The 25,262-nt window shown below is 38.8% G+C and overlaps 1 protein-coding gene across 6 annotated transcripts in view; it reads right to left on the bottom strand.

Moving 5' to 3' along the window:
* Positions 1–850: 850 nt before the first annotated feature.
* LOC132105561 (forkhead box protein P2-like) overlaps positions 851–25,262 on the bottom strand; it is a 105,473-nt gene continuing 81,061 nt past the window's right edge. For all 6 annotated transcript variants that reach the window (XM_059510766.1, XM_059510769.1, XM_059510768.1 and 3 more), the window contains 9 exons: positions 21,291–21,378; positions 16,810–16,893; positions 13,646–13,856; positions 13,084–13,160; positions 12,853–12,954; positions 10,846–10,967; positions 10,693–10,762; positions 9,822–10,033; positions 851–4,133 (listed from right to left, as the gene is read on the bottom strand). In XM_059510766.1, coding sequence (XP_059366749.1) covers positions 3,989–4,133; positions 9,822–10,033; positions 10,693–10,762; positions 10,846–10,967; positions 12,853–12,954; positions 13,084–13,160; positions 13,646–13,856; positions 16,810–16,893; positions 21,291–21,378 — 1,111 coding nt within the window. In that variant the 3' untranslated portion in view covers positions 851–3,988. The remainder of the gene's footprint in view (positions 4,134–9,821; positions 10,034–10,692; positions 10,763–10,845; positions 10,968–12,852; positions 12,955–13,083; positions 13,161–13,645; positions 13,857–16,809; positions 16,894–21,290; positions 21,379–25,262) is intronic.

Here is a 25,262-nt window from a genome sequence, read left to right as displayed (position 1 = left end):
TATGACATCAGTAGGTTTAAACGTTGAGTGGTTACAAAGTCACTAACAAAGGACTTAGCGACTCGGCTAGCATGCTATGCAGATGCCCAGACGCCATGCATTATTTCTGGGAAATAAACCGCTCCCTCACGCCCTGCTTTCAGCGTTTAAAAGTAAACACGCTGCAGCTCAGCAGGGGGCCAAAATCATAGCAAATACGCATGAAGATGTGCCGTTTCCCCCTCAGAGGACCCAACTGCATCCAAAATAGCCTTTTCAAGTAAGTTGCGCCAGGCCACGCTCTCCTCAGATCAAAGCCGAGGACAGAGAACAAGGGCCGCGTCCATTACGCACACCTCTGGCTGCCTGGGCGGCTCCTCTCTCCTCGTCTAAACAACACTCGAGGTGCCGAGAGCCGGAACAAAGCCGTGTAAGTCGGCTATTAAAGTTTTATTGTTTTTTTCCCGCCTCTCTTTTCCGAGCTGTTTTTGAGTTCCTGCGACGAATTCCTCCACGTTGCATAAAAGCATAATGCAGCCCCATTTCCACAGACTGCGTCTTTGTAGAATAAAAAATATATGTGTACAAAAAAAAAAAAAAAAAAAAAAAAACTCCCTGATGTTGGAGGTAGACAGTTGCTTTTCAAATCCTAGTTTTGGTCCTTTATTTTATTCAGCAGTGAAAAGCCATGAATACAGAAAATAATGACGGTCGTTACAGTTCTCAATCGTGACCTCTATCGCAGAAATCCGTAACATATGGACACAGTACACGGTAATGAAAAGTATCAAAAAGTTGTCTCGATTCGAAGGAACCGAATCCAAACGAAAAGTCAAAAACAACCAAAAGGTATTCACCAATTACATAAACATTTTTTTTTCTACAGTCTCAATTTACTGTATAGTACATAGGGGATCATATTCCCAGAGAATGATAGTTATTAAAAATGATACATGACTCAACTGCCAGACGTAATGCTTCAGAACGTATGCACAGAGGTACAAGCAATAAATACACACATTAGGAAAAGCCTTACAGCTACGCAACGCAGATGCAGGAAAAGCAGGTTTGCTATTCTTAGCAAGCAATGAGAGAACAGTAAAAATTCATGAAATTCAGGAGAAAAAAACACTGATCTTTTTAGCTTAGAAAAAAATGTCTGGTAAATTCATGGGTCCACCAACATTTTTTTTTTGTATCTTTTTACATAATATGCACAATTATCAAAATTACAGACAAAATCATCCCAGAAAAAAACCCAGACAATCCTAAAATCTATTGGAGGGGATTGCCGATCCGGAGGTTCTTCTGGTATTATGTGCAAGCAACTATTTTAGACATTTTTTTAAAATGTTTTTACAAAACCCATGCAAACTCTACAGGAAATATGCATTCTGTGGCTGAGTTTCTTTTGCCGATCATCATCATCATCATCATCATCTTCTCCCGGAAACAGTATAGCTGAGGTATGCACACTTTATGCACTTAGTCCATCAACATCATCATTATCATCCTAACGTTTTATTATACGTGTTTATTAATTCTTATTTCCAGTCCACCAAATGAATTTAGACATGCATTTTTTTAATAACACAATATCCCCTTACAGGTATTTTTACATATTCATTCTACAAATGTTCTGAGGACAAACTAGTTCAATGCAAACCTTCCACATCTGCCTTTGGGAATGTAAACTGGTGCTTTTGGTGACATCCTGTGTGAATCGGGCGGAAAAATATGTCAGTGGCGTTCTAACGATTCGTGCAATCTGCCATTTTTTCGCATTGTGAAGAGGTAGAAGCCTTTTTTGGATAAGTGGGAGAACCCTTTTTGTATCTTCTTATTCAAAGACGCTGCGTCCTTATATTTGGTGCCATAAAATTATTATGAATGTCATCTTCAAGTCAATTTGCTGACTCTAGCAAAGGATAAGGGATACGCTTTGTTCCTGGATCCAGCTTCGCTGTCTTATTAGTGTGTGTGACAGAGAGAGAGTGTGTGTTGGTGTGCTAAAACTAGCAGCCAACCCTTCGGTTTGGCACAAAACGAGAACAACTGCACAGTATGTTTCACACACACAGAGAGAGAGACAAACTTTGACATTATCGGTTACAACACAAAGCAGTTATCCGTTTCAATTGGGTTTTCTGCATTAGAGAACAATCAAGGAAAGAGAGAGAGAAGAAAAGGAAACAAGCTTTGCGTTATTTTCATCTCCATCCGCTGTATAAGAAGAGGCAGAAGTCTGTATAACTTTGGTTTGACTGAAAACAGAAGCAAACTTTAAAGCAACAACCGCTTTTCCTTGATGACATCAGCAACGTTCAAATCAAAGCGTTTCATCTCAAATAACCAGTTGCTACTTATACACCATACATGGTTTAACCACAAACCTTCCCATGATCCAACACGGGCTGTGTCTATATAGCCATGAATTATACAATGAGTCTGAATCAATGGAGCAAAGCAAACGTCAGCTGGAAAAGGATTCGTCCTCTTCCTGTCATGGCTCTGTTGTTTGCTTTTACAATATAACCAAGCCACATCATTTCATATCAACTTGAAATCATGACTTTTTTGGCTTCACTAGATATCTTAAAGTTTGGTTACTATATTTTCGGTTTCGGCTCTGAAGAAACTGACGGATATAAGACATGACACGTTGGACAGTCACAATGAACAGTACGTTTCACTAGTTAAAACGATAACAAGATGGCTTACGCAAATCATAATAATAATAAAAAAAGAAGGAATACAAAAAACGTTTTCTGCACTTCCACAAATGGTTGTTTTGGTGATGATCCATTTATAGCTGCTCTCTCGCTCTACCTCCGCGATGGTCGCTGAATCGAGGTCTTCTCGTTTTATATGGGGTCGACTGACATCACAAAGCCAGAGCGAGCGCTCCGTCAGTCGATCAAATTACATTAAAATCATTTTCTCTTTGTACAGGGCTAAAGGAGACGATCCCAGAGGTTATTCGAAGGTAGTTAGTGGAAAAAAATCTTCTCTTTGTACTAGTTAAAGTCACAGAAGACTGACCAAAGAGGCTGGCGGCTTCTGTCTAAGCTATCGGCCGTTGATAGTGTTGGCTTTGGTTTCTAGCTGTTGCCTGTGACTCTTTGCAGGTAGACAAAGCTTTAGAACAAGGAGGTAAAGAGACCAGAAGAATATGCAGAAACATCTTTTTCTTTTGTGTTTTTCCTCTCAGCGTGATACTCGCAGCACATTTCACGTTTTCAGCAGAAACGGAGCTAGTGAGACTCGAGACCTACTTTGTGAACTTTTTTTTTTTTTTTTGATGGCTGCAACAGTCTTGATACATTGGTTGTGTTACTGATGTGATGTGAAGAAATGCCATTTACAGTTGGTGGTGCCGCAAACATGACTCAAAATGAACGTAAGCTACATTACGGGCAAAACAAAACGACAATGATGGGGGGGGGGGGGCAAAAACAAATTAACAACAACAACAAAAAACTGCTTTTTTCCTTTTAAAAAATTTGTCAACATACAGGCAGTTACACTAATTTTTGATACTACTTGTGTGCAAAAAAATAACAGAGCAACAACTTGAATTGAACCAGCAATTGCATCTAACACCGACGACTACTGTGGCTTGGATATTCACAAACTTAAAATTTCTTTTTTTGGCAGTATATGTGGCCGTTGGCATTCTACAAAACGGACTCGCTCCCGTTTCACTTCTGTCTTTTTTCGGTCCGTGAGCCTCGTGTTCGTTGTGTGAGGTGACCAAGCTGATTCAAATGAAATCTTGTCCTTTTGTTCTTCCTTTTATGTTTTTAAACAGCAGACATCTCATGTCTGTCCATCTGTGGTCCCTAAAGATCTGCGCTATAGATTTTCTTCGGGCCAGTCTCCAGATGCATGCTAAATAAATACTCCCGCCTGCTGCTTCCAGTCTTTTTGGGTTTGCGGTGGTTGTGGATTAGTATAGGGGCAGGACCTGAAAGAGGCAGAGCCCTGGCGGAGGGGTGGGGCAAAATAGTCATTCCAGATCCTCCGATAGGTTGCCCTCCTCAAGCTCCCGGTCATCATCCAGCTCAGGACTGTGATTGGCTGTGGTCACCAATGACATCGGACAGTCCTCGTCATCCATGTTTAGTGGCTCCTCCTTGACGTGAATTGGAGGCCTGTGCAAGCGAAAAAAATGATCAAAAATTTAGAGGAAGGTCTGGTCAAAAGATTACACTAATACTTCATTTATTTAATAAAAAAAACAGTACTGATGATATGAATAATATGAAATATTATTACAACAAAGAAAACTTCAAATTTTTAAAATATTTTACTTATTTATTCCAGTGATCAAAGTTGAATTTTTTGCATCATTACTGCAGCCTTCAGAAATCATTCTGATATGCTGATTTGGTGCTCAAGACACATTACTTATTATCAATGCTGAAAACAGTTGTGCTTCTCAATATTTTTGTTAAAAAGAACAGCATTTAGATAAAATAGAATTTTTTTTGTAACGTAAAAGTCTTTGCTGTCACTTTTGATCAGTTTAATACGTATCTTCAGAATAAAAGTATTAATTTCTTTCAAAATCTTACTGCCCCTGAACTTCTGCATGGTAGTGTAATAATAATAATAATAATAATAATAATAATAATAGTCTTAATAACAACAACAAACAAACAAATAAATAAATAAACAGGATTTTCAGGACCTTATAAAACAAGAAAAAGATGTTTATTTTACCATAATGACCATATTATCCCACTTCTTACTTATTAAATAAATGGACATCAAATATGATTTAAGTTCAAATTATATTGTTAAATGAGAAGAAACAGACATGAAACTAGTACAGCTATACAGAAATGTGGTTGGCAGTATATCATTGAAAGCAAAAATGGAGCTACTGACCAATCAGAATCAAGCATCACAGTAAGCGGCCAAATAAAAGTACCTACAGGCATCGTAGTCTGTAGGAAAAGCAAATCTACTGTAAGATCTAATACCAAAACTGTAATGAAACACAAAACAGTGTAAAAAAAAAAGTACCGGTAACTCATCAAGCTTGCAAAAAAGATTACACATGCATTCAACACGGCACCCTTAACACAAGATGTGCGTGTTTTCAAAGTCACCAAAAAACAAACAAACAAAAAAACGTTAACAGCAATTAAACCCTGATTAATGAAGCGCATGTGGATACGTGAAACCGTTGACAGTAAAATATGCTCGCCGCTGAGAAGTTTACTGATGGCACCTGCTATTTAAAAGGGAAAAAAGGAGTAGCTGCAGCCCCATTATAAATAATGGAGAATTTCTCATCCTCTCGCCCCTGGAGCAAAGAGGGGGGGGGGTTTGTTGGGTGGGTGGGGTTAGAGTGGAGCTTTTTTTTTTTTATCTTGTTAATAGAAAGTGCAGGCCTTCGTTAATATGCAGTGGTCGTGATGGCACTTCTCAAGTGAGGAGACAACCTGCAGCTAGACTCCACCATTAATCAACTTCAGACTGCCAGTTGCCTCGGACACCATGATCCATGTTTTTAACTCCAAATGGATGAATATCTTTACCGACTGTCAATAAATGTAGGGAGGAGGGTAAAAAAATGGTGAAAATACATGGAGTGGTTTGGCGAGGAGCAGCGAGATGCTGAAACGAGGGCGGAAGTAGGGTTACTAACAAGAATAATAACTCTGTCATACACAAACAAGGCTTAACATGATCTCGGGCCCTTGGCAGGGAGAGAGGTTTGTGCTACCATGATAAATCTGACAAAACCTAATTATTTCTGACACGTCGGATGCATCAGGAAATCCCGCTGGACTGGAGAGAGAGAGAGAAATAGAGAGGAATCCTTATCAACTAGTCTCTGTATTAGGCCGTGTCTGGCTGCTCTCTCCTGGGTCGCGCTCATCAATGGCACGGGGAACTTTGAATATGAAAAGAATTTTAAAAGGTACAGATTACTTTAATATTTATAGCAAAATAGATTAATATTCAGATGTGGAAGCGCCGGGATGTTTCTGTCTCCTGTACTCGGCTACGTGCGCAGGAGAGAAAGGGGCCGATTACGCCGGACCGCCACAATGATATATTTCACACCCTCAAGAAATACCTGCGAATGCGAATTAAAAAGTTCTCCTTCCTTTATTAAAGCAATTAATTCAAGCACAATGGCATTTGGTCATCAGACAATGTAATCTTGAGTAAAGATACACCCTCGTTGGCATGTCCATTGACTATTACTAGTTATTTTTTCTTTTTATGTGAATTTGACATGGTTTCATATAATTTTCATAAGCTTATGGAATTGGTTATTGGAATTTCCATTAGTTCTTATCATTTAACAGGCATGTTAAACAAAAAAACATTTGCATAATGTTTGCAATCATTTATTTTGGTAATTGCAACAAAATGGATCTATTAAAGTCGTTTTTGATTGTCACTGCTCATTACTTACATCAGTTCTTTCTAGTAGTTTGTTGAAATTTTATACAATGGTGTAATTTTTGCAACTTTATCATTTGGATAAATTCACTCTCTGCCATTTTTACAATGATGATGCTAAAATGTTCATAGACATCTATTTTGCCATCAAAACATTTTGTAACTTTTCACCTGCCGCATTTATATACAAACGGATATACACTTAAGGATATTATGAAGCAACAAATAATCAAGCTTTAGTCTTCAAACAACATAATTCTGGGATTTAATGCAATCACCTGCGATTGCATATGTTTTTCTCATTTTAATTTGTCTTAATCTGCTCATTACTAAAGTTCTTTTACATAGCTTTTTTTTGCCAGAATTTTTTGAGTTTTCGTAACTGTATTTACGTAAATTGTTTATTCTCATCATTGCTCTGCAATCTTAACCATAATAATGATGCCACAATCTATTTTGGTATCAAAAAGTAGTACATAGAATGTTCACCTGTGGTTAAAAAGATATTTGTCATTGTAGTTCACCATGTTTTTATTAGGTCTTATCATTTTGCTGACACTAGAGCCATAAAATTGAATCTATAATGTTAGTAAACATCCATTTTATCATAATTATGTTTGATGGGGCTATAAAAGACCGTCTGACCGTCAACGCTCACCTAACGTTTTACAGGCCACATTTATCGTACAATAACAAACAGATATACTTAAAGATATTACGGCGAGACAAATGATCCCGGTCGGTCCGACGTTCCACTGGCCATTAAGCTCGACACAGGCCTTTACTTCTAATGTGAAGAAGCATGGCTTACAGCTTTCATTTGCATTAATTATAAATCAGCAGCATGCTTGTGAGGTCGGAGGAGGAAGGAGAGAGGAAGAGAGAAATGATTAGTCCTTGCCGTCCCTTCTCCACTGTATTAAGATGTCAGGATGAGTCATTTTGTGTTTAATGAGAGGCTGGCATGAGAAAATCTGGAGCCAGAGTCTGTGTGTATGTGTGTGTGTGTGTGTGTGTGTGTCTGTAGACACTGGCACAGTGCTTCAGCAAAGATGCTTCCCATTGCCAAAATGATCAGAGACAACTATGACTGCAAACACTACCAATTTCAAGTGTGTGGGTTTAATAGTGTTTACAATGTTTTATTGCATGGTTCTCTGGAATACTTGATTCTGATTGGTCAGTTGCAGCACAGTGATGAAATTCTGATGATGATATTCTTATATATATATATATATATATATATATATATATACATATATATATATATATATATATTCTTTTTTTTGGCACAAAATGCACATAATTCCTTAAACAAATTAAGGAAAATTGGAAATATTTATCAATTTTACTTTCATAAAGTGACATATTTCAGAGTAAGCAGTGGATAAATAGTAAGTAAAATTTAAATGTTCTCAATTTAATCCATTGAAAATTCACTTGATAAAAAGTGCATTTAAAAAAATAATGATTAGGTTTTATTTCATATTGATTTTTTAGATTATCTTTGTATTTTGCATGCATGAAAGCAAACAAAATAGAGAAAACAGAACATGCCAAAAATCATACGTGCTCATACGCACACATCTAGTCAGACAGAAGCCATTAATGCAACATGTTCAGGGAAAGGTTAGTCAAATTGTTCTGTTTCTCAGGAGACAAAATGTGAATATGTTGTCCTCTTTAGCCTCTTCATTATTAAATGCAGTCCTTGAAAAAGTCACCAGCAAAACATATTTCTTCCATTTTGAGCATGTAGAGGTCATGTAACAGTGACTTCACCTTTATTGAGCATTTATGTCTTAATGCTTCGGCCAGAAAGAAAGAAAATATGACAGACGGACCGGCAGAAAGAGAGAGAGGGGGTCTAAAAACACCAGACTTAACTGTCTGTTATTAAAAGTTAAATAACCTGAGGGAGTGAATACACAGGGATTCTGTCTGGATCTCAGATTTGGCCCAATTCACACTACTGTCCCACTTCTGAATCAAACACACTCCTATTAACACACATTTCCAGAGTGCGCAGTGTGTTTTTTAGCTAATAGGGTCTTTGAGTTAGCATTAGTAACTCTGTACATGGAAATGCATGAAATGTGTGCATGTGCAGGTCTGATGCGTGCGACACACTTCCCGCTGCCCTTAATGCTCGTGCTACTATCTTTGGCTCGGTAAACACAGCCATCCAGCATGAGTGACATCACTGATTAGGGCGAGCACATGTTCTATATCACCATTCCTCCGACCAGCACCGCATTAATCTTTCATCAGCCTGTGCTCTCTCTCTCTCTCTCTCTCTCTCTGTCTCCTTCTTTCTCTCTGTGAGCCATTAAAAAAGATGGAAAGGCAAAGATTTTTAAGTAATTAATGATATAGTTAGCTGCTAAATATTAATAGGAACAGTCTTGCATAAAATATAACATCTAAACCTCTGCGATGCGGACAGTGGGGTAATTACAAGGGAATCTATAATTATGGCAGCCTTCACTTCTTACCTATTTTTACTGTATGTAAGAGCTGTAATCCAAGAACCAAATGTACACTTAACCTTCAGGTCTAGTTTTTTTTGTGTGTGTATGCATATGTAATTTAAATGTAATTAAGGGACCTTGGGAATACTTATACCTCTGCTAGTTCAAAGTGATAAATAAATAAATAAATATATTTTTTATAATTAATAAATAATTATTTTATTACTGTGAAAGTACAATACTCAATTTTCTGGCACAAAAAACATCACAAAATTAACTATAATTTTTAACACCTTCCCTTAACATTTTATAATTTGTAAATAAATAACATCAACATTAACTTTATTTTATTATTGTTTAACTATAATGATTCTCTCAAAATTGAAGGTAAAGGAGCAGTTTACAACCCATTTTATTTCCATGAAATTATGCATCTTAAAATGAAACTGGATAAACAAAGAGTAAGTTTGGTGAATTTAGTTTTAAAGACAATTTAGGAATGAATTTAGAAATTAGTGGATTTAATTTAAACAATTTAGGAACTTTGTGAATACAGAATAATACAGTGCTACAAATCTGTAATAACTTAAATAATTGTGTATATATATATTTTTATAAATAATAATTATTTCCATTTAATTTTAATAATAATTCATTATTTCAGGATCTTAAATACAAAATAAAATCAAAATTGACCCCATATACTGTACCACATGTTGTTGTTCCTCATGATAAAAACATATTAATATATAAAATATTAATATTTATAGTATTATCAATATTAGCTAATAAAATAGGCCTTTTTCATGATCCAATAAAATCCTGTTAGATGAAATCAAGCCGTGATGAATATTTTGTATACCCATGACATTACAGACTTAATGTGCCATTTTATGTCTAAATGCATGTGTGTGTATGTGTGTGTGTGTGTGTGTGTGAACTCACATTTGGGTCTGTGGGGAGTATCCAGGACTGCTGTGTCCGTTAGTGTCAAGGTGATCTAGTGTGCCGTTGAGATCTTCATGCATGCTGCCCTGTAATAGGCCAGTCGGGCTGACGCTCATCAGTCCTGGAGGACTCGCCCCCATCATACCTGACGCGCTATTCATCAAGCCTGGATTACCCAGCAACGGCAAAGAGGTCTCCGCCAACGCAGCCTATGAGAGAAAGAGAGAGAGAGAGGGAATAGTTATACTCAAGCATTTTCAAGGCTTTTCAGCAGTCGGCATGTCACAGCACACAGCTTCCAGCTCGTTCCAGATTATCTCCTCTTTTCTATCGAGTTACTTCCAAATTATTGCTGAAGAATCAGTATGATAAAAACAGATGAGAACTGTCACAAAGTGGCAGGGAAAAAAACAACGGGAAAGTTTCGAAGTTGCAAAAACAATCTCTTCACCTTACAAGACAGGCCTCAAATGAACAGTGAATAAAGAAAGCCCGAGCATCCACATGATAATGAAACCATCCAAAACTTTACCTCAAAACAGTCAAAGAAAAAAAAAGACTCCTGACATTTTTGCCTCCTGCACATTAAAGTTATATACAGTAATTAAATTTTAAAGTTTTTGCCACAAGCACCTCGCTGGCCGACACTGCGAAGCCAAATCATTTATGACAGTTTGGATAAATATTAATGATTATGCCCTCGGATTCGCACAGGCTGCTATCACTGTGAGGCCAGGCTGACAGAGAAGGTACCTGCCTCTACCACACGGTGTCCTTCTAGACTCTCACTGCCTGTGCCAACCTCACACACACACACACACACACACACACACACACACACACACACACACACACACACACACACTACCTGTAAGCTGGCGTTGAGAGCCGCCCCATAACCCAGACTGGATGGCAGGTTCTTAACCAACGTTGGGCTCCTGAACAAAACACCACAAATGTTGAATTATATTTCTATTAATCTGACTGTAATAACATTTATAGTGTGTTTGTTTGTGTGTACCCTGTTATCTTCTGAGATCTGCGTTTCTGATATTCCATTTCGTCCACGGTCCACACGGCACCCTTTACGTTCTCCACCCGGACGAAACACTTGTGCAGGCTGAGGTTGTGTCGCACTGCATTCTGTTAAACACACATACATACAAAAAACATTTAATGAGTGCATTTACTTCAATACATTTATTTACAATGCAAGATTTATCGGTGCATTTTATTCTAAAAAAAGTATTCTTTTTTAAAGCTTTCTGCTGGTGTATCAAAAATGAAAAATATTAACCAATCATATCACTGACTATTATCTACTGCTAAACACTATTATTGTTGTAACATGCTATGACAGTTATTTAAAGATTAATGGCAGTAATAATTAGGAAATGTAGATGTTTCGGGTTTATAAAATAAAAGGTAAAAAGAATCAAGAAATCAAGAAGCATAAATAAAAAAATAAAGGAATAAGGCGAGTATTGTACGTTGCCATAAAATAATCTAATTAAAACATGTAGCAAAGAAGCCAAATAATAACCTTTGCTCATATTACATTTTTTTCATGTTTTATTTGAGGGGCGGGTGTTTTTTTGCTCTAAGAAAAGGGAGAGAGAGGAATAAAAAAAAAAACCCTCAGACGCAGATCTCGCATCTGACCTGAAAATCCCAGGATTTGATTGATCTTAATGCCCATGGCTGTGAATATGATAATTTTAATATTAATGAGCAAATGAGCAGTTTTATTATGCATGCTATATAGTTATAACTAATAAGCTGGCGGGGCTGAGAGCTCGATCCCCAAGCTGAGCTGATGAGACCAAGCACAGATATTAAATCACCTTTCATTCCTTTTTAAAAATTCTTTCTGTTAATAAAATGACAAGCCCATCACCAGCCGTCCGTGCCCGGGCCCTCACAAAAGAGCAGGGAGGCTCCGAATGGAAATTTCAGCTCCGCTATTGTAGAAGGAGGGACCCGAATATGCCGAAAGCCCCCTCTTTGTTCCAGTTGGGACCAGATTAAAATAGGGAGTTGATAAGGACAGAAGCGAAGAGAGCTGGAAACAGGGATGCATATGTGGCTACAAGGCCATAAAATGCCTAAAAACACTCTTCCTTGTATATCCAAACACACGCTCCAGCATAAATGAGTCGTGGCCCAGCATGCATCTGTACGGGGAGCTATTGCACATCCTTGTGGAGCTGTAATCATACACCAGCATCATTAGCAAGCCAAATCCAAATTAATTCACTTTGCTAAATCTAGTGCTGGGAAATGCTTCGCCTTCTGATGAGAGCCGGAAAAACCTTTGAGAGGACCTGCATCGAAGTTAAAATAGAAAGGGAAAATCGGCTGTGTATCTTATCGACACACACCGTGCTCTCCTGTCTAAAAATAGAGGATGGTTTTTATTGTATCATCCTTTTCTTTTCATCCCCGTCTGACAATGTATTTGTTGGGACAGAGATACAAATGAGGCCTTTTGTACTGGGAAATAAAGTGTGTTTCTTGGATGACAGGGACATTAGCGCTTTAGAGTCAAGCGGGTCTTAACCCCTCTCTCCATTTGTCTTGTTCTCTTTTACTTTTTGTCTTGCTGCATGAGTTATAGTGTGTATGAAGCCTCAGCCGACATCAACAACAACAAGAAAAGGGATATAGCAGAGTGCGTCTACAAGGCAAACAGCCATCTTTCAAACTAATTAAACAATAATATGCAGGGTGGGGAGGGAGAAAAAATGAAAAGGAGACACTGAGAAAGCAGTAATACGCCACGTCTAACAAAAGGTGCTGATGATTGAGTGGCTGGTTAGTAATTAGCGCATCAGAGCGCACACCTCCCCATCAAGACTCGGCTATTAATTGCACCAAATTAGAAAACGATATCAGAGGCTGAATTATTCTTTCACTTGTCACAGAGCGAGATAAAGAGAGAATTCGTCCTTTTCAGGATGCAGGTTAAAAAGAGGCGCGTTTGCCGCTGAACGGCCCACGTCCCTTGCAGGCCTGAATAGCATGTTACCTTCCAGGTGGCGGCGTTGCGTCTGAAGTAGGCGAAGGTGCGCGTGAACCAGCTGTAGATTTCGTTGAGTGTTAGCTGCATGTCACCTGACTCCATGATAGCCTGCGATGAGATGCCATTAAGCGGTGCGTTAGAAACTGGAGTGCATCAAAGGCGCTCTCACCCAGATTTAATTCAAGCAGCAATTAATTACAATCTAATCAGGCTCAAGCTAATTTATTTCCCACTCACCTGCCTGATGAGGGTTGCATAAGTAAACGGCGGCCTGACGTCGGCGTTCTTGTAAAACTCGTAGTTTGGGGCAATCTCTGTGGAGAAAAATAAAGAAAGCAAGCAGTAGATAAATAAATAAATAAAAAAATAAACCCAAATGTCGCCACCTGGGATAATTGCTAAACGTGTCTCCGCCAGGAATTCGTTCAGAATTTTATCAAATTAAAATGAGGGGCGAGTTGGAGGTGGGGGGAGACAATTCAAATCAGCATTTTACATGTCCAACTAAATACATTTTTAATTAATCTCTCTCTGGAGAAATCTTAAACATTAACACGCTCGTGAAATTAGAGCCTGCGTCGATATTTTGTATGTGTTTGAATAATTCATGCCTTCCCTGCTGCTCCAACACTTGCGGAAGACCAGTAAATATAAACAGCAGACAAGATGTTTTTACATGCATCGCCTTCTTAAATATTGCATCATTTTATATTTGGCTGTAATTAAAATGCATTGAATATTGATGATTTATTTTAGCCCCATTTGCATAAAGAGCGAACAAAAAAAAGCATCTACGAACCTGAGGACAAGGCCATGGAGTATTTGTCGGTGTGGCGTCTGCGCATTGCACCCATGCTGGGCACATTGGCAGGACTCAGGACGTTGGGCACCTGGGGCATCTGGGAAAGGGGTGTGACTGGAGTGGTGGGTGTGGTGGGTGTCTGAGGTAAGTTAGGGGGCGAGACAGATGGGAGGTTCTTTGACATGGTGACGCTGGAGACGAGATTCAGCTGTAAAAGAGAGAGAGAGGGGGATTGAAACCTGTGCTGGCTCATTCCTACAGCTGTGTTTCCCCTAATAAGCAAAGGAGGAATTACACTAATTATAGGATGAAATTGTATCATAAGAATTCTAATTAGAGCACGCTGTTAAAGATTATCTAATGATCAGGCTGTGAGTTATCCCGGCCCATCTCTATCCCATAAGAGCTCCCTGGATGCAAAACACACACGCGGTGAAAAGAACATCACCTGGCTTCCTTCCATAACCTGGTGCTTCGTTAGTGATCCATCTCGCTCTCTTCCTGTCTTACCACCCAAACACAAGAGTCAGGTTTTTTTTTATCAATATGCACATATCCTTTGCTTTTTTTTGTGTCCCAACTTCACCCGAGTGGAAAATTCCACCCTGACCTTTAGTCTCACTGTTAACTCCTTCAAATGGTAATGACATTACACATTCAAACCAAACTGCCTTAATTGCGAATTGGCAAGCAGAATTCCGGTGCTGTGAGAATTAAAAACGACCGTCAGTTGGACATCAACAATCGTTTGTGGCACGTGTTGATAAATACAATGAAATGTCAAGCCAGCTATTCTCAGGTGGCTGCTCTATAGACAATTACAGCTCCACTTAACGATAATGAGATAATGCCAACATTGAGAGTGGCATGCGCTATACCACTTCGCAAGAAATCAATGACTCCTCTAGGGGAATGTTGTATCCTGGCTAACGACTGGAACTAAGACCTTGAAAAGAAATTAATGACAGAAACGCGTTGTCTACCAGAGGGACATCTTAGCAAAAGGGTAAACGGTTATGTTGCTGACATTATATTACATGCTAAGTAAATACTTTTGTGTTAAAGTCAATAAGAAATCTAAATTTACCCCATAATTTCTAAATGTGTTCCTGGTCTTATTATGAACAATTCATTGTAGCACGTTATAAAAAATTAAATAAAAGATGACATTTTCTACAATAAATATTCTTTCATTTTGAATTTGATTCACGTTGAAAAAAAAATCTAAAAACATTTTGTCACTGTTACAAGCCCCCCCCCACTCTGAAACAAAAACTAGCTTTGTTATATAACAGACAATTTGTGCTAAATGTATTGCTATTTGTGTTCCCCTCTTTGTTCTTGCTTGCTAAAATGCAGTTTGATGCATATAATACATTGTATAATTTGTCAGGGGCCGGGTCACGGCACCAGATTTGAGTTACGTCTCTCGTAATATCTTTCTCATTGTGGCAAAACCACCACATCAGCCCATAATTACACACTACTCCTCTAAAAAGGTTCTGATACACTGTCAAACACTGCAAAAAAGCACTTCATAATAAATCCTATCAGTACTGAGCGAGCGGGGAAACAGATAGAGAGTGCGCTGCATGTATATTTAAAATGTTAAGACAAGATTTTCCTCCCCTCTCTTCACCTGGTTATGGCAACAAGCATAACATGTTTGCAGGCATACAATCTGGTGTTTGCAAAATGGAATTTATTAAAGCTTAACTGAGCAGGAGTGAATGAGACACAGGGATCAGCCCTTTACTACCGCTGCTCATCTGAATATATATTCAAGGTTGGCTGAGAGGATAGGAAGGGGTTGGGAAAAAAGAGCCCCTCATTATTCAGGACTAGCAGCCTTGGTAACTTTGATTTTCAGCCATCCATGGCATGGCCAAAAGGTAACATTTAATGAAGTGCCATTCAGATTTTAAATGGGGTCGTATAACAGTGTACCAGCACCTTGTGTTGGGCTACTGATAGCTGTTGAGGGTTTGGCGGTGCTCATTTTGTCGTACTAACAAATTTGCACTATTAATCTTTATCAAATGTGTGGGACGGTTCTCTGTCGGCCCTGTGTGTACGAGGGCATGAAAGTACTGCCATATTATCTGTAACATCCTTTTTTGTTAGGAGGACACATGTGTTCTCTTTTGTACCTGTGAAACAGATAACATTAAAGCATGTACATGAGCCCGACACTTGCACTAAGACAAAAAGGAATGAGCTGAAAGAAATCGCAAACCCTCGCTGATTATTTAAGAACTCGCCATAATTGCTCATCATCAAATGCAATTAGCAGTCCTTTCATGTGGGGTTTATGTAATGTAATACTTCATTAATATTATTCATTCATATGCGGTCTTGGATTATAGGCTGAACGTTTTTTTTATTAGAGTCAATTTCACCAAGTTGCTGGAGATCTGAGGATGAAAACGGGGGGAAAAAAACCTTGAATAATAAATCGACAGGTGAGCAGTCGATTCCTGATAGATTTACAGGATAATTATTCTGTCTTGTGATTATCTGCTTCATACGGTGAGAGGTGATGAGAAAAAATTATGCTGGTGAAATTAGCTACGTTTCCCCCCACAAAATACTGAATAGCTAATAAATAATTCCAATAAATACAATTTATCACAACCTACTCTCTTTTGTAAACACTTTAATTTCCAGCAAAATAAAACATGTCTTTTGTATTTTGCTTTTGATTAATGGTTAAGAACCTTTTTGGGTGAAATCGGATCCAGACAGATGGGCCGTTTTCATACATTGCTCCATTTTTCTCCAAATACACAGCTATATCTCTGAATGTTTACAGATTACAGGTTATTTCTTCACAGATAATCTTGCAGTTTCCATCTATCATTTCAAACTGTTTGTTTTCTGAAACGAAACGTCTTCCCCCTACTTTAAGTGTGCCTGCGGTCGTGGCACTAAACAGCTTTTACCGGCCAACAGGTTGTTTGCTGCGCTAAAGCCATCAGAGTGTAATGGCTTTGCGTTTTTGGCTGTGATCGGGTGTATGATTTAATGCTCTCTCAGTCCTGATAGGGTCCCAAGAAAGCAGGCATTACAAATCCCATTCTCCTCTCATCCTCCAGCCGTGTTTAGAGAGCTCATTTACCATCCGAGTCCTGTTTACTGTACGCGTACCAATATGCACTCACCGGTTTTGGTGATGGTTTGGGCTCTGAGGGCCTCATGTGCAAGTGTGCCATCATCGCCTGAAGACGCTCACGTTCTTTAGAAAGCTGTTAGCAGAAAGAGGGAGGGAGAGAGAGAAACAAGAAAACAGACCTGTTTTAGAAATGAGTGATTTTCCCCAGACTACCTCAGTAATACATCTTGTTATCAAGCTTGTCTGCTTGTAATAAATCCTGCATACGGCCGGCTTCCTTAAGCTCATCTCAAAGACATAAGACATAAAGCAGTGGTTCTTAACCGGCGGGTCATGACCCAAAAAACAGCCACAGGTCTTTTCCAGTGGGGTCATGGACAGCTGCAAAGCAACAATGCTAAATGCAAATAAAAAATGCAATTAACCATACACTTAAGTATAGTTAGGATAAAATAATAAACAGGCTTTTCTATATAGAGCTATAGAGCAAAACACATAATGTATCTTCTCAAACAACTATTTCAGAGCAAGTTCATCTGTCAGTTGGTAATATGCAACATTTGTCTGTTTTATGCATTTTAACAAAAGTTAGAATTTTGTCATGTGACAAAATTGTGGCCTATATAGGTCTTGGCAATATTTATAAATAATATTAATAAATGTTTCCCTATAGATCCTTGTTAAAATGGATAAGGCATAATGAACTATTAACTGTATTTCTTTACAGCATGTATTAATTAAGGTGAATATTAATTCTTAAAGTTTAAAATATATTAGTATGTGTGAAAATTTACATTAACCAAGAGTAATAAATGCTGTAAAGTGATTCCCTTTTATGTGTGATTTTTAGGACATCTTTGTTTCTTTTAGATAAGAAGCAGTTCTGTACAGTGGTGGACGCTTAATGTCCTTGGGTTCTGAAACAAAACCAGTTGAGAACCACTGAGAGTGAGAGAGAGGCAGATTAAAGCAAAGATAAGAGAACCATTCCTCGTGGTGTGGTGATGGAGAGCTGAAGGTGGTGCTCGGAGGTCACGGAAAACAAATAGCACTTCATCTTTTTGTCAATAGCAGAATTTAGGTCAGCAGAGCTCTGACAGTAACAAGCTACTCAGGCCATAAATTAGAGGGTCCTGGACGGCGATTCAAAGTCCTGTGGACACTGTTAGGGCTGGACTGGATCTAGCAGCTGCCGAGAGGTGAAGGGGTCCTGCAAACAGAGTGCCAGTCGGTCCCGCCTCCCTGCCTCCTCCCGGGTCCTCCGAGGTCCAGTTAGTGCCCCGGCAATCTGTTATCATCAATCTAACTCACAGAGAGTGACAAAGACCAGCCCGCACGGCGCACCGCCTTGAACTCTGCCGGTGAGCCAGCATTCAAGCTCTGAACCAGGCCTCATTACCACTGACGGGGGACAAAAAAAAAATGCCAAAAAGAGTGGAAAAAAGCCCAGAAGGACAGAAAACAGCGCGCTGCTGTAATTGGTCACAGTGTAAGCACGCCGGATTTGTGGTATCAGCGAACAAGAGAACGAGTCAAGGGAGAAATCGTGATGTCCGTCTGTTATTTTACATATAAACAAGAATTATTCATTGTTCTGTTTCAAGAGCCCAACAAATAAATAGGGATGGTTTTGCAGAGCGTAAAAACCTTTAAAGGTCTAGGGGAACGCTTGGCTTGCATTCAGATGGGCATCACGAAGGCTTAGAGGAGCCACGATCAGAAAGCAATCCGCACTACAAAGGCTAGGCAGCTCTTTGCGTGCACAAACGCAAGGGAACAGCTAGATTTACATAAAAAAATATGCACAGGCCGCAATTATTCTGGAAGTGAAACTGGTTATTTATTTGAAATTAACAGACGAAAGAAGGATTTTAACCCTGTGCACCGCATCCCATGATGCACAGGAAGGTGTGAGGCAAAGGACAAAGCGTTAACTGGCGGGAGAGATGGCCGCAGCGCTGAGTAATAGCATCCCTCAATCACAGCTCTCATTATCTCACCAGCGTGACACCTTAATAAGGTCACGCTCCAGCTACTGAAAATAGTGGCTCTCTTTAGAGGTTCCTTCAGGTGCAAAGTGTATTTAATTAACACAGTCCAGCCCAGATGCACGCATATTAATTGGACGGGATAGAAAATAAGCACAAACCATGATTCAATTATAAAGGCTTGTGATGGCTTTCACCTTTGTTGGGACGGATTTGCTCAAGGTGTCCCTTGTGAATTTTTTCACTTTATGTGCTTCAAGATTTTTATGGCAACAAGCTAATTAACAAAATGTTATGTTGTGTACAAAATGTTATGTGTTATTCTGCAAAAAAGCAGTTATAGTTGAACAAGTGTGTGTTAAAGACAACATGAAATCAAAATCAAGCAAAACATGTTGGTACTGAACATCCACTATTCCATCAAAGCCTGATGCATAAAATCCAGTCTTGGACTAACATATAAATAATGATTCTTTTCAAACATGTTTGCTGAACACTTCCACTGTCTGTCACTGGATAACAGGGCTCTGAGCCAGTTCAAGGAATGAGAATGAAAATTAAAACCTGAAACTAACGAAATTTGACAACAGAACCAGAAACAAATTTTTTTTAATAGTTCAGAACAGAATAAACATTTTTTATATGGCCATTAACCAGTTAATAACGTTATTTTATTGTTCAATTTAATATTTGAAATTTGCTGTCAACCAATCATGAATTCAGACATGCAAATGTGACGCTGACGACTCCAACACGTGAAATCCCCTTGCTCAGGTGAAAATACGGTAAGTCGCAATGGCAATGCATTAGAATTTATCAGATGGATTCAACAGATACGCGCACATGCAGCTCTTGTAAACAGAGAAAACTGAATAAAACTATAGACTTACATAAAAAGGAATAGCCTATATTGGCCAAAACGAAATGTATTTCACTTAAATCACTGACCTATGAACAAACAAACAAAAAAATGTGCTGAGTTTCGGTTTACTGTGACGCGATCCAATGTTCGCGGAATGAAAACAAGACAGCAGAAAATAGTTTTGGTTATTTTGCAAATCTTGACAGTTTTGATCTGTATAACCAACCAGTGTTGGTATGACCATATGGCGCCGGTGCATCACACGCACACAGACACAACATATTTTGTGACATTGCAGCCAGTTCATTATCAAGATAAAATACAGTTAAAGAAACATAAAAAAGTTGCACTGCTCCGTTGTACAATCTTTTGCGTTCAGCGTGATCACCGCCTCACTGTGCTGATATAGCCGATGTGAAGGATGATGTCAATGTGAATGAAGTACAAAGCCTATTACATGAATAATATTTTAGCATCCAGATATGTCGCAAATATGGAAACATTTGGATTTGTACCAATCGAGGTAGGCATCAGTTTAACCTTAAATAATTTTTTTTTTTTCATAGCCAAAATGCACAGCCTTAACCTTAGAGGATTTGTTGTGGAGAGAAGGAAACTAATCACTGTGTTTATCATAGATAGCCTTTGTGTGTGTGTTTATACTTATATATATAATGTTTGTAAACATTTACCGGCATTTAAGCACATTATTCCTGAATGTAGCCTAACATAAAATGTGACGTGAGCCTACACGACTCTCTTTCCATCTCAAAAAGCAATTTTATATGGGTAGCATTTTTTAACAATGCAGCAAACATTTTTATCTTAAAAATTATTCTAATGTCTTTAAAGCATAAACAGATGTTTTTCTTTTGTTTAGAACCCTATAATTTGGGCAAAATCTAGAAAAGATGATGCTGTATTGGCTGTGACTATGCGCATCAGGTTAAGATACCAGATATCTTCCTGTTTTTTTTGTTTTGTTTTTTTGTGTAGAAAATGCTGTACTTTATTATTATTATTATTATTATTATAGGCAAAGAAAAAGTGTAAAAATAACGTTATTAATCTGTATTTTTTCTAGGCAAACCGGAACGCAGGAACAGAAACGTTAAAATATCGATTCTGCTCAGAGTGAACAGATTGGATTTATTTTTTTGTTTTCAAGCCCTTCTGGATAAGCAGTAAGCAGAGGGTCCCACACGCAACCTGCCAATGCTTCCATTAATTCATTTATCAGATGTTTTTATCCAAATGACCTATACAATACCTAGTTTGTATACTAACGTATGCTTCAAACTTTACAAAGCTAAGCTGAGTCAGGCTGATTTAAAGTTTTGAAAATGCAACAAAATTTATTGTAGAGAAATCAGCTTACAAATCACACATGCATTGTCAATGTCATTTCATAGTAATAGTTCGCCCAAAAAAGAGAATTGTCATTTACTTACCTTCATATTATTCTAAACAAACACTATACGACACTAAACCAAATTAACTTTCATTGTATGGACACCAAAACACCAATATATTTTTCAAAACACATGCTTTTGTGTTCCATAGAGCAATGTCAGTCATACTGGACGACATGAAGGTGTCATAATAATGCTAGACTTGTCATTTTTTTGGTGAACTGTTTCTGTAAATATGTATATGCTTATATTCATGTGTCTACTGTACCTGTATCTCTAGCTGTTGTACCACTTGCATCTGTACTCGGCACTGGGCTGTACTCCTGTCGTCCAGAGCGTGTTCATTGTTAAGGTGCCTGTAGGCGAACAGGAGAAACGGATGAGAAACCAAACCTTCATACACACATACGCAGGCTGAACTAATAATAGATGGTTGCTGTTGATCAACTACCACTGTTGTTGATGAATATGATTTCTGGATTACAGGACATCCATCCCATTAGCTTTTAACAAACCGCCGCCGTCTAACAAGTGTGTCCCGTGCTTGCTTAAAGCTGGTGTTTAACATCACAATAGCATGACTGTCATGCGAATGTGAGGCAGTGTTCAGAAGACAACGGCTTATGAGGGATGTTGGCATACAAAAGGCCTCGCGCAGAGGTTTTGTCTTCGACATTTATCAAGAAATAAATACAATAAATGCAATTTAACTCGAGTAACGTTTAAAAAGCGCCTCCTACGAAGAGTGCATTATTCTGCCGACATATTAAATGTATCTACTCATCCTTTCATTAGAATATTACGCAGAAGAAAAAAAACACTTCAGACTGCAGAAGCAGTCAATGGCGGTTTTCCTTGATTGGATTTTGTCTGCAGGACACAAAAGAAGCCTGCCATTAAAAGAGACCTTTATTCCCGGCGAACGCACGGAGGCGAAAAGGTTTTTAAAAGTGTTGTGATGTTCAGTAATGAGCCTCTATCTAAATTATCATCGGTGACAAACCCACAAAGCGCTCTTTTAGAAGACATGCTTGTGAAATGCCAATGCTGCCACTCTCTTTCCTGTAATTATAGGTTAGCTTGCAGACCCTTCAATGATCATTTACAGTACAACCTCCAGTGCATTAGTGTGAGCTTAAATTGCACATACACACTCGCACGCAAACACACACCCACCCACACCGAGCTAGTTTTAACACTACTAAGCATTTTCTCTATTCATTCTCTATTCATAGCACAAGCTATTGTTTATGTGCAAAACGCAAAATAACAACGTATTCATAATCCTCCTCAAACATGCCAATCAAAGCAGAGGACATTTGAGAACACAATGGCCACTGCTACCTTTCAATTATGCCTGTGCCCATTTAAAATTATTTCATTCCATCACGCCCGCTTTTGCTATTGTAATCGTTTCAGGTCTAATGCTCAGATATTCTCCATTATAAATCAAGAGTGAGATAGCATTGAACAAAAAAAACAAACAAAAAAAAAAAAACACCTAGGATGACTGGAGAGTCGGTGCCTTTCTCCGGCCCCATGCCTAATTGCGGTTTCAGAATGCGCATGGAAAGGAGCAATTCATTAATCATGTAATCAGTTTCCGCGTAGGGAACTAATGCTGCAAATACCCTTTTCATTTCAATGCTCATAATGCTATCTTATGCACTTGATGTATGGTGGATGTCATAAATTACAGCTGCTTCAAAAGCCTCGACTGGCTAGTTCTGCAGTCCCGACAGGTAGCTCGCTAAATAACACATCTTATCTTGCACTCCCCGTTTCTCATTAGCGCCCATCTAGATCTTAATCTCATTTCCTTGTTTCTTTTAGGAATGTGAGGTTTTCTTATCTAATGGAAGCAAGTTTCCTTCTCCAAGAGTAAATAAAATAAATGTAATTGTCAGGAAATGTAAAGAGTCACAATCATCAAAAATAGTCATAATTTTTAGATATATAAAAGCATAGATATGAGAATGTCACAAGTCTGAGACATGAAGTCACGACTGTGAGATACAAAGTCAAAAACAAAAAGTAAATGGGAAAATATAAAGTCACAATTGTAAGATAGTCACAATTATTATAAGAAAGAAATTGTTATAAATGTAGCACCAATAGTAAAATATAGTAAAAGATTTAAGCTATAAAGTGACATTTGTGAGTTACTAAATAGCAATTCTGAGGAATTAAGTCGTAATTACCTTTATTAATAGCCAGCAGAATGAAATACAGCACAACAGTCTTAAGCGAGTGCTGACGTTAGCAAGAGCTAGTTAGTGTTGGTGATTACATTCAGATTACTACATGGCTATGAAATATTCAGGCAGTAGGTGTTTGACTATGCATTGATAAAAGCAGGGGGCTAGAGGGGGGTTAGATGCAGTCACCAATATCTCTTAATGAGCCTGTGGCGCTGGGTTTAGTTCAAACAGAGAGGTGAGAGGAGAATGAGATGGGGCCGCCAGCTCGCTCTGAGCAAACATCTCTGGAGCCGCCTGTAATTTATGGGTCACTTTACAGGCATATTGATTTTTGTTTTGAGATGGGGAATGAGGGCTCTGATGGTCTAAGAAACAGACGGACAGGTACGCAACGGACTGAGAAGTGCTTCGAAAACCACAGACAGAATGAAATCATCGGAGCTAAAGCACAAATTACTTGGGCCTTTCCAGAAAGCATGGACCAATCAAATAATTTCGGTAATTCGCAAATGACTCGCAATTTCTAAAGGACTCATGACCTTCAACTGGACATGGGCTTGATTAATGTAACCTGGGACTTCCTGTTGGCTTTCATTAGCGCCCAGTTTAAGACTCAGCACTCTAAGTGGCGGAAGCTCTGCAGGTTGCTTTACTGGTATTAAATGTTAAATAGGTGAAAAAAACAATTAATTTCCCAGCATTAGAATGGGCAAGAGTTTGTTTACTGAGATACATAATCTCATATTGTGTCCAGATGGGAAAAGACGCTACAGCAAATGGCAAGCCTACATTGACAGCATGTCAATCTTTATTACAGGCCAGCAGGTATGTCTGTATTTTTCTCTCCCTACTCATCCTTACTTTTCTTAAACATGTGAGAGGAAATCAATAAGGGAACTAGGGCAGCAATCTGGATCTTAAACAATAACAAAATTGCCTGCATGGCAGAACAACATTAGAACGCTATGAATTCATTAGCCCCCTCTTTTAGCTGCACATAACCCCCAAATAAGTTGCCCCGAATCAGACCCACAAGACATGTGCTTTGTTGCATTAATACACACGTCTCGAGGTGTACCCACGTGCTTGCATGCACATTCACGCACGTCTATTTGAACTTCAGAGCTAATATAACGTTCCAGGCACCTCTTGGCTACCCCTCTCCAGGTGCACCGCGCATGAAAGAGCACAGAGCTGCACTTAAATGCTGATCTTGACAACTTTCTAAGCAACACAACAAAGATTACAAAACCGTAGCTGGTTACTTCTCCTCAAGCTACAAGCCTGCGCAGGTTGGGTGAATCCCTCCGCCCCCTGCTCCCCCATCAAAGGTGCCATTTGAATCTGACACCCATTTTATGTAAACCATTTTAAGCGTGTGTACCTGGATGATACGCAGCAGTGACTGGCATCTCCGAACAACATTAAAAGCTTCTTTCTGACACAACGATTGCTCCTCCAAGGCACAGCGCCACCCGACATCTCAGATCACACTGTCTTTTGTGGGAGAATTTTCATGTACGAGTTACAGTACGGGCGTCTTCAACTCTGGGTGTCTCACCCCCTTTTCTACGAAGATTTGGAGGATGACTGCTGTAATGGCATCCTACTGCACAGGCTGTCAGACAACGAGCGTTTTTATTTAGTTCTCTTCAATCATTGATTTGCATACCAGCTGAATTTGGCGGGAAATTGTCACATGATTTTTGATGTTAGCTGTGCCAAAATAAACATACATCAATGGGGTAGAGGGGGATAATTAACCCTGTACTTTGAGGTACATGCAGTCTTTTGGTTGACAGTCATGACTAACTAGTTAAATGGTAACGCACTCAAAGGCGCTAAATTCTTGACTTGTTTGGAGTGGACTCTTTAAGACTAGCTGGTTTATAAAAGAATAGAACCACGTCGCCACTCTCAAAAGCCGTTTACAAGAACTGACGTGGACATTAACACCCACCAAACGCACCAGATTATTATTTCACAGTTAATTACCATCTAATTAGAATATTCAAATTAACCCTTTTCTACATTCTTTA

This window comes from Carassius carassius, chromosome 26, assembly GCF_963082965.1.
Source record: "Carassius carassius chromosome 26, fCarCar2.1, whole genome shotgun sequence".
Classification (NCBI taxonomy): domain Eukaryota; kingdom Metazoa; phylum Chordata; class Actinopteri; order Cypriniformes; family Cyprinidae; genus Carassius; species Carassius carassius.
The sequence above is the reverse complement of the archived record's forward strand: the minus strand, read 5'-3'. Positions and strand labels throughout refer to the sequence as shown.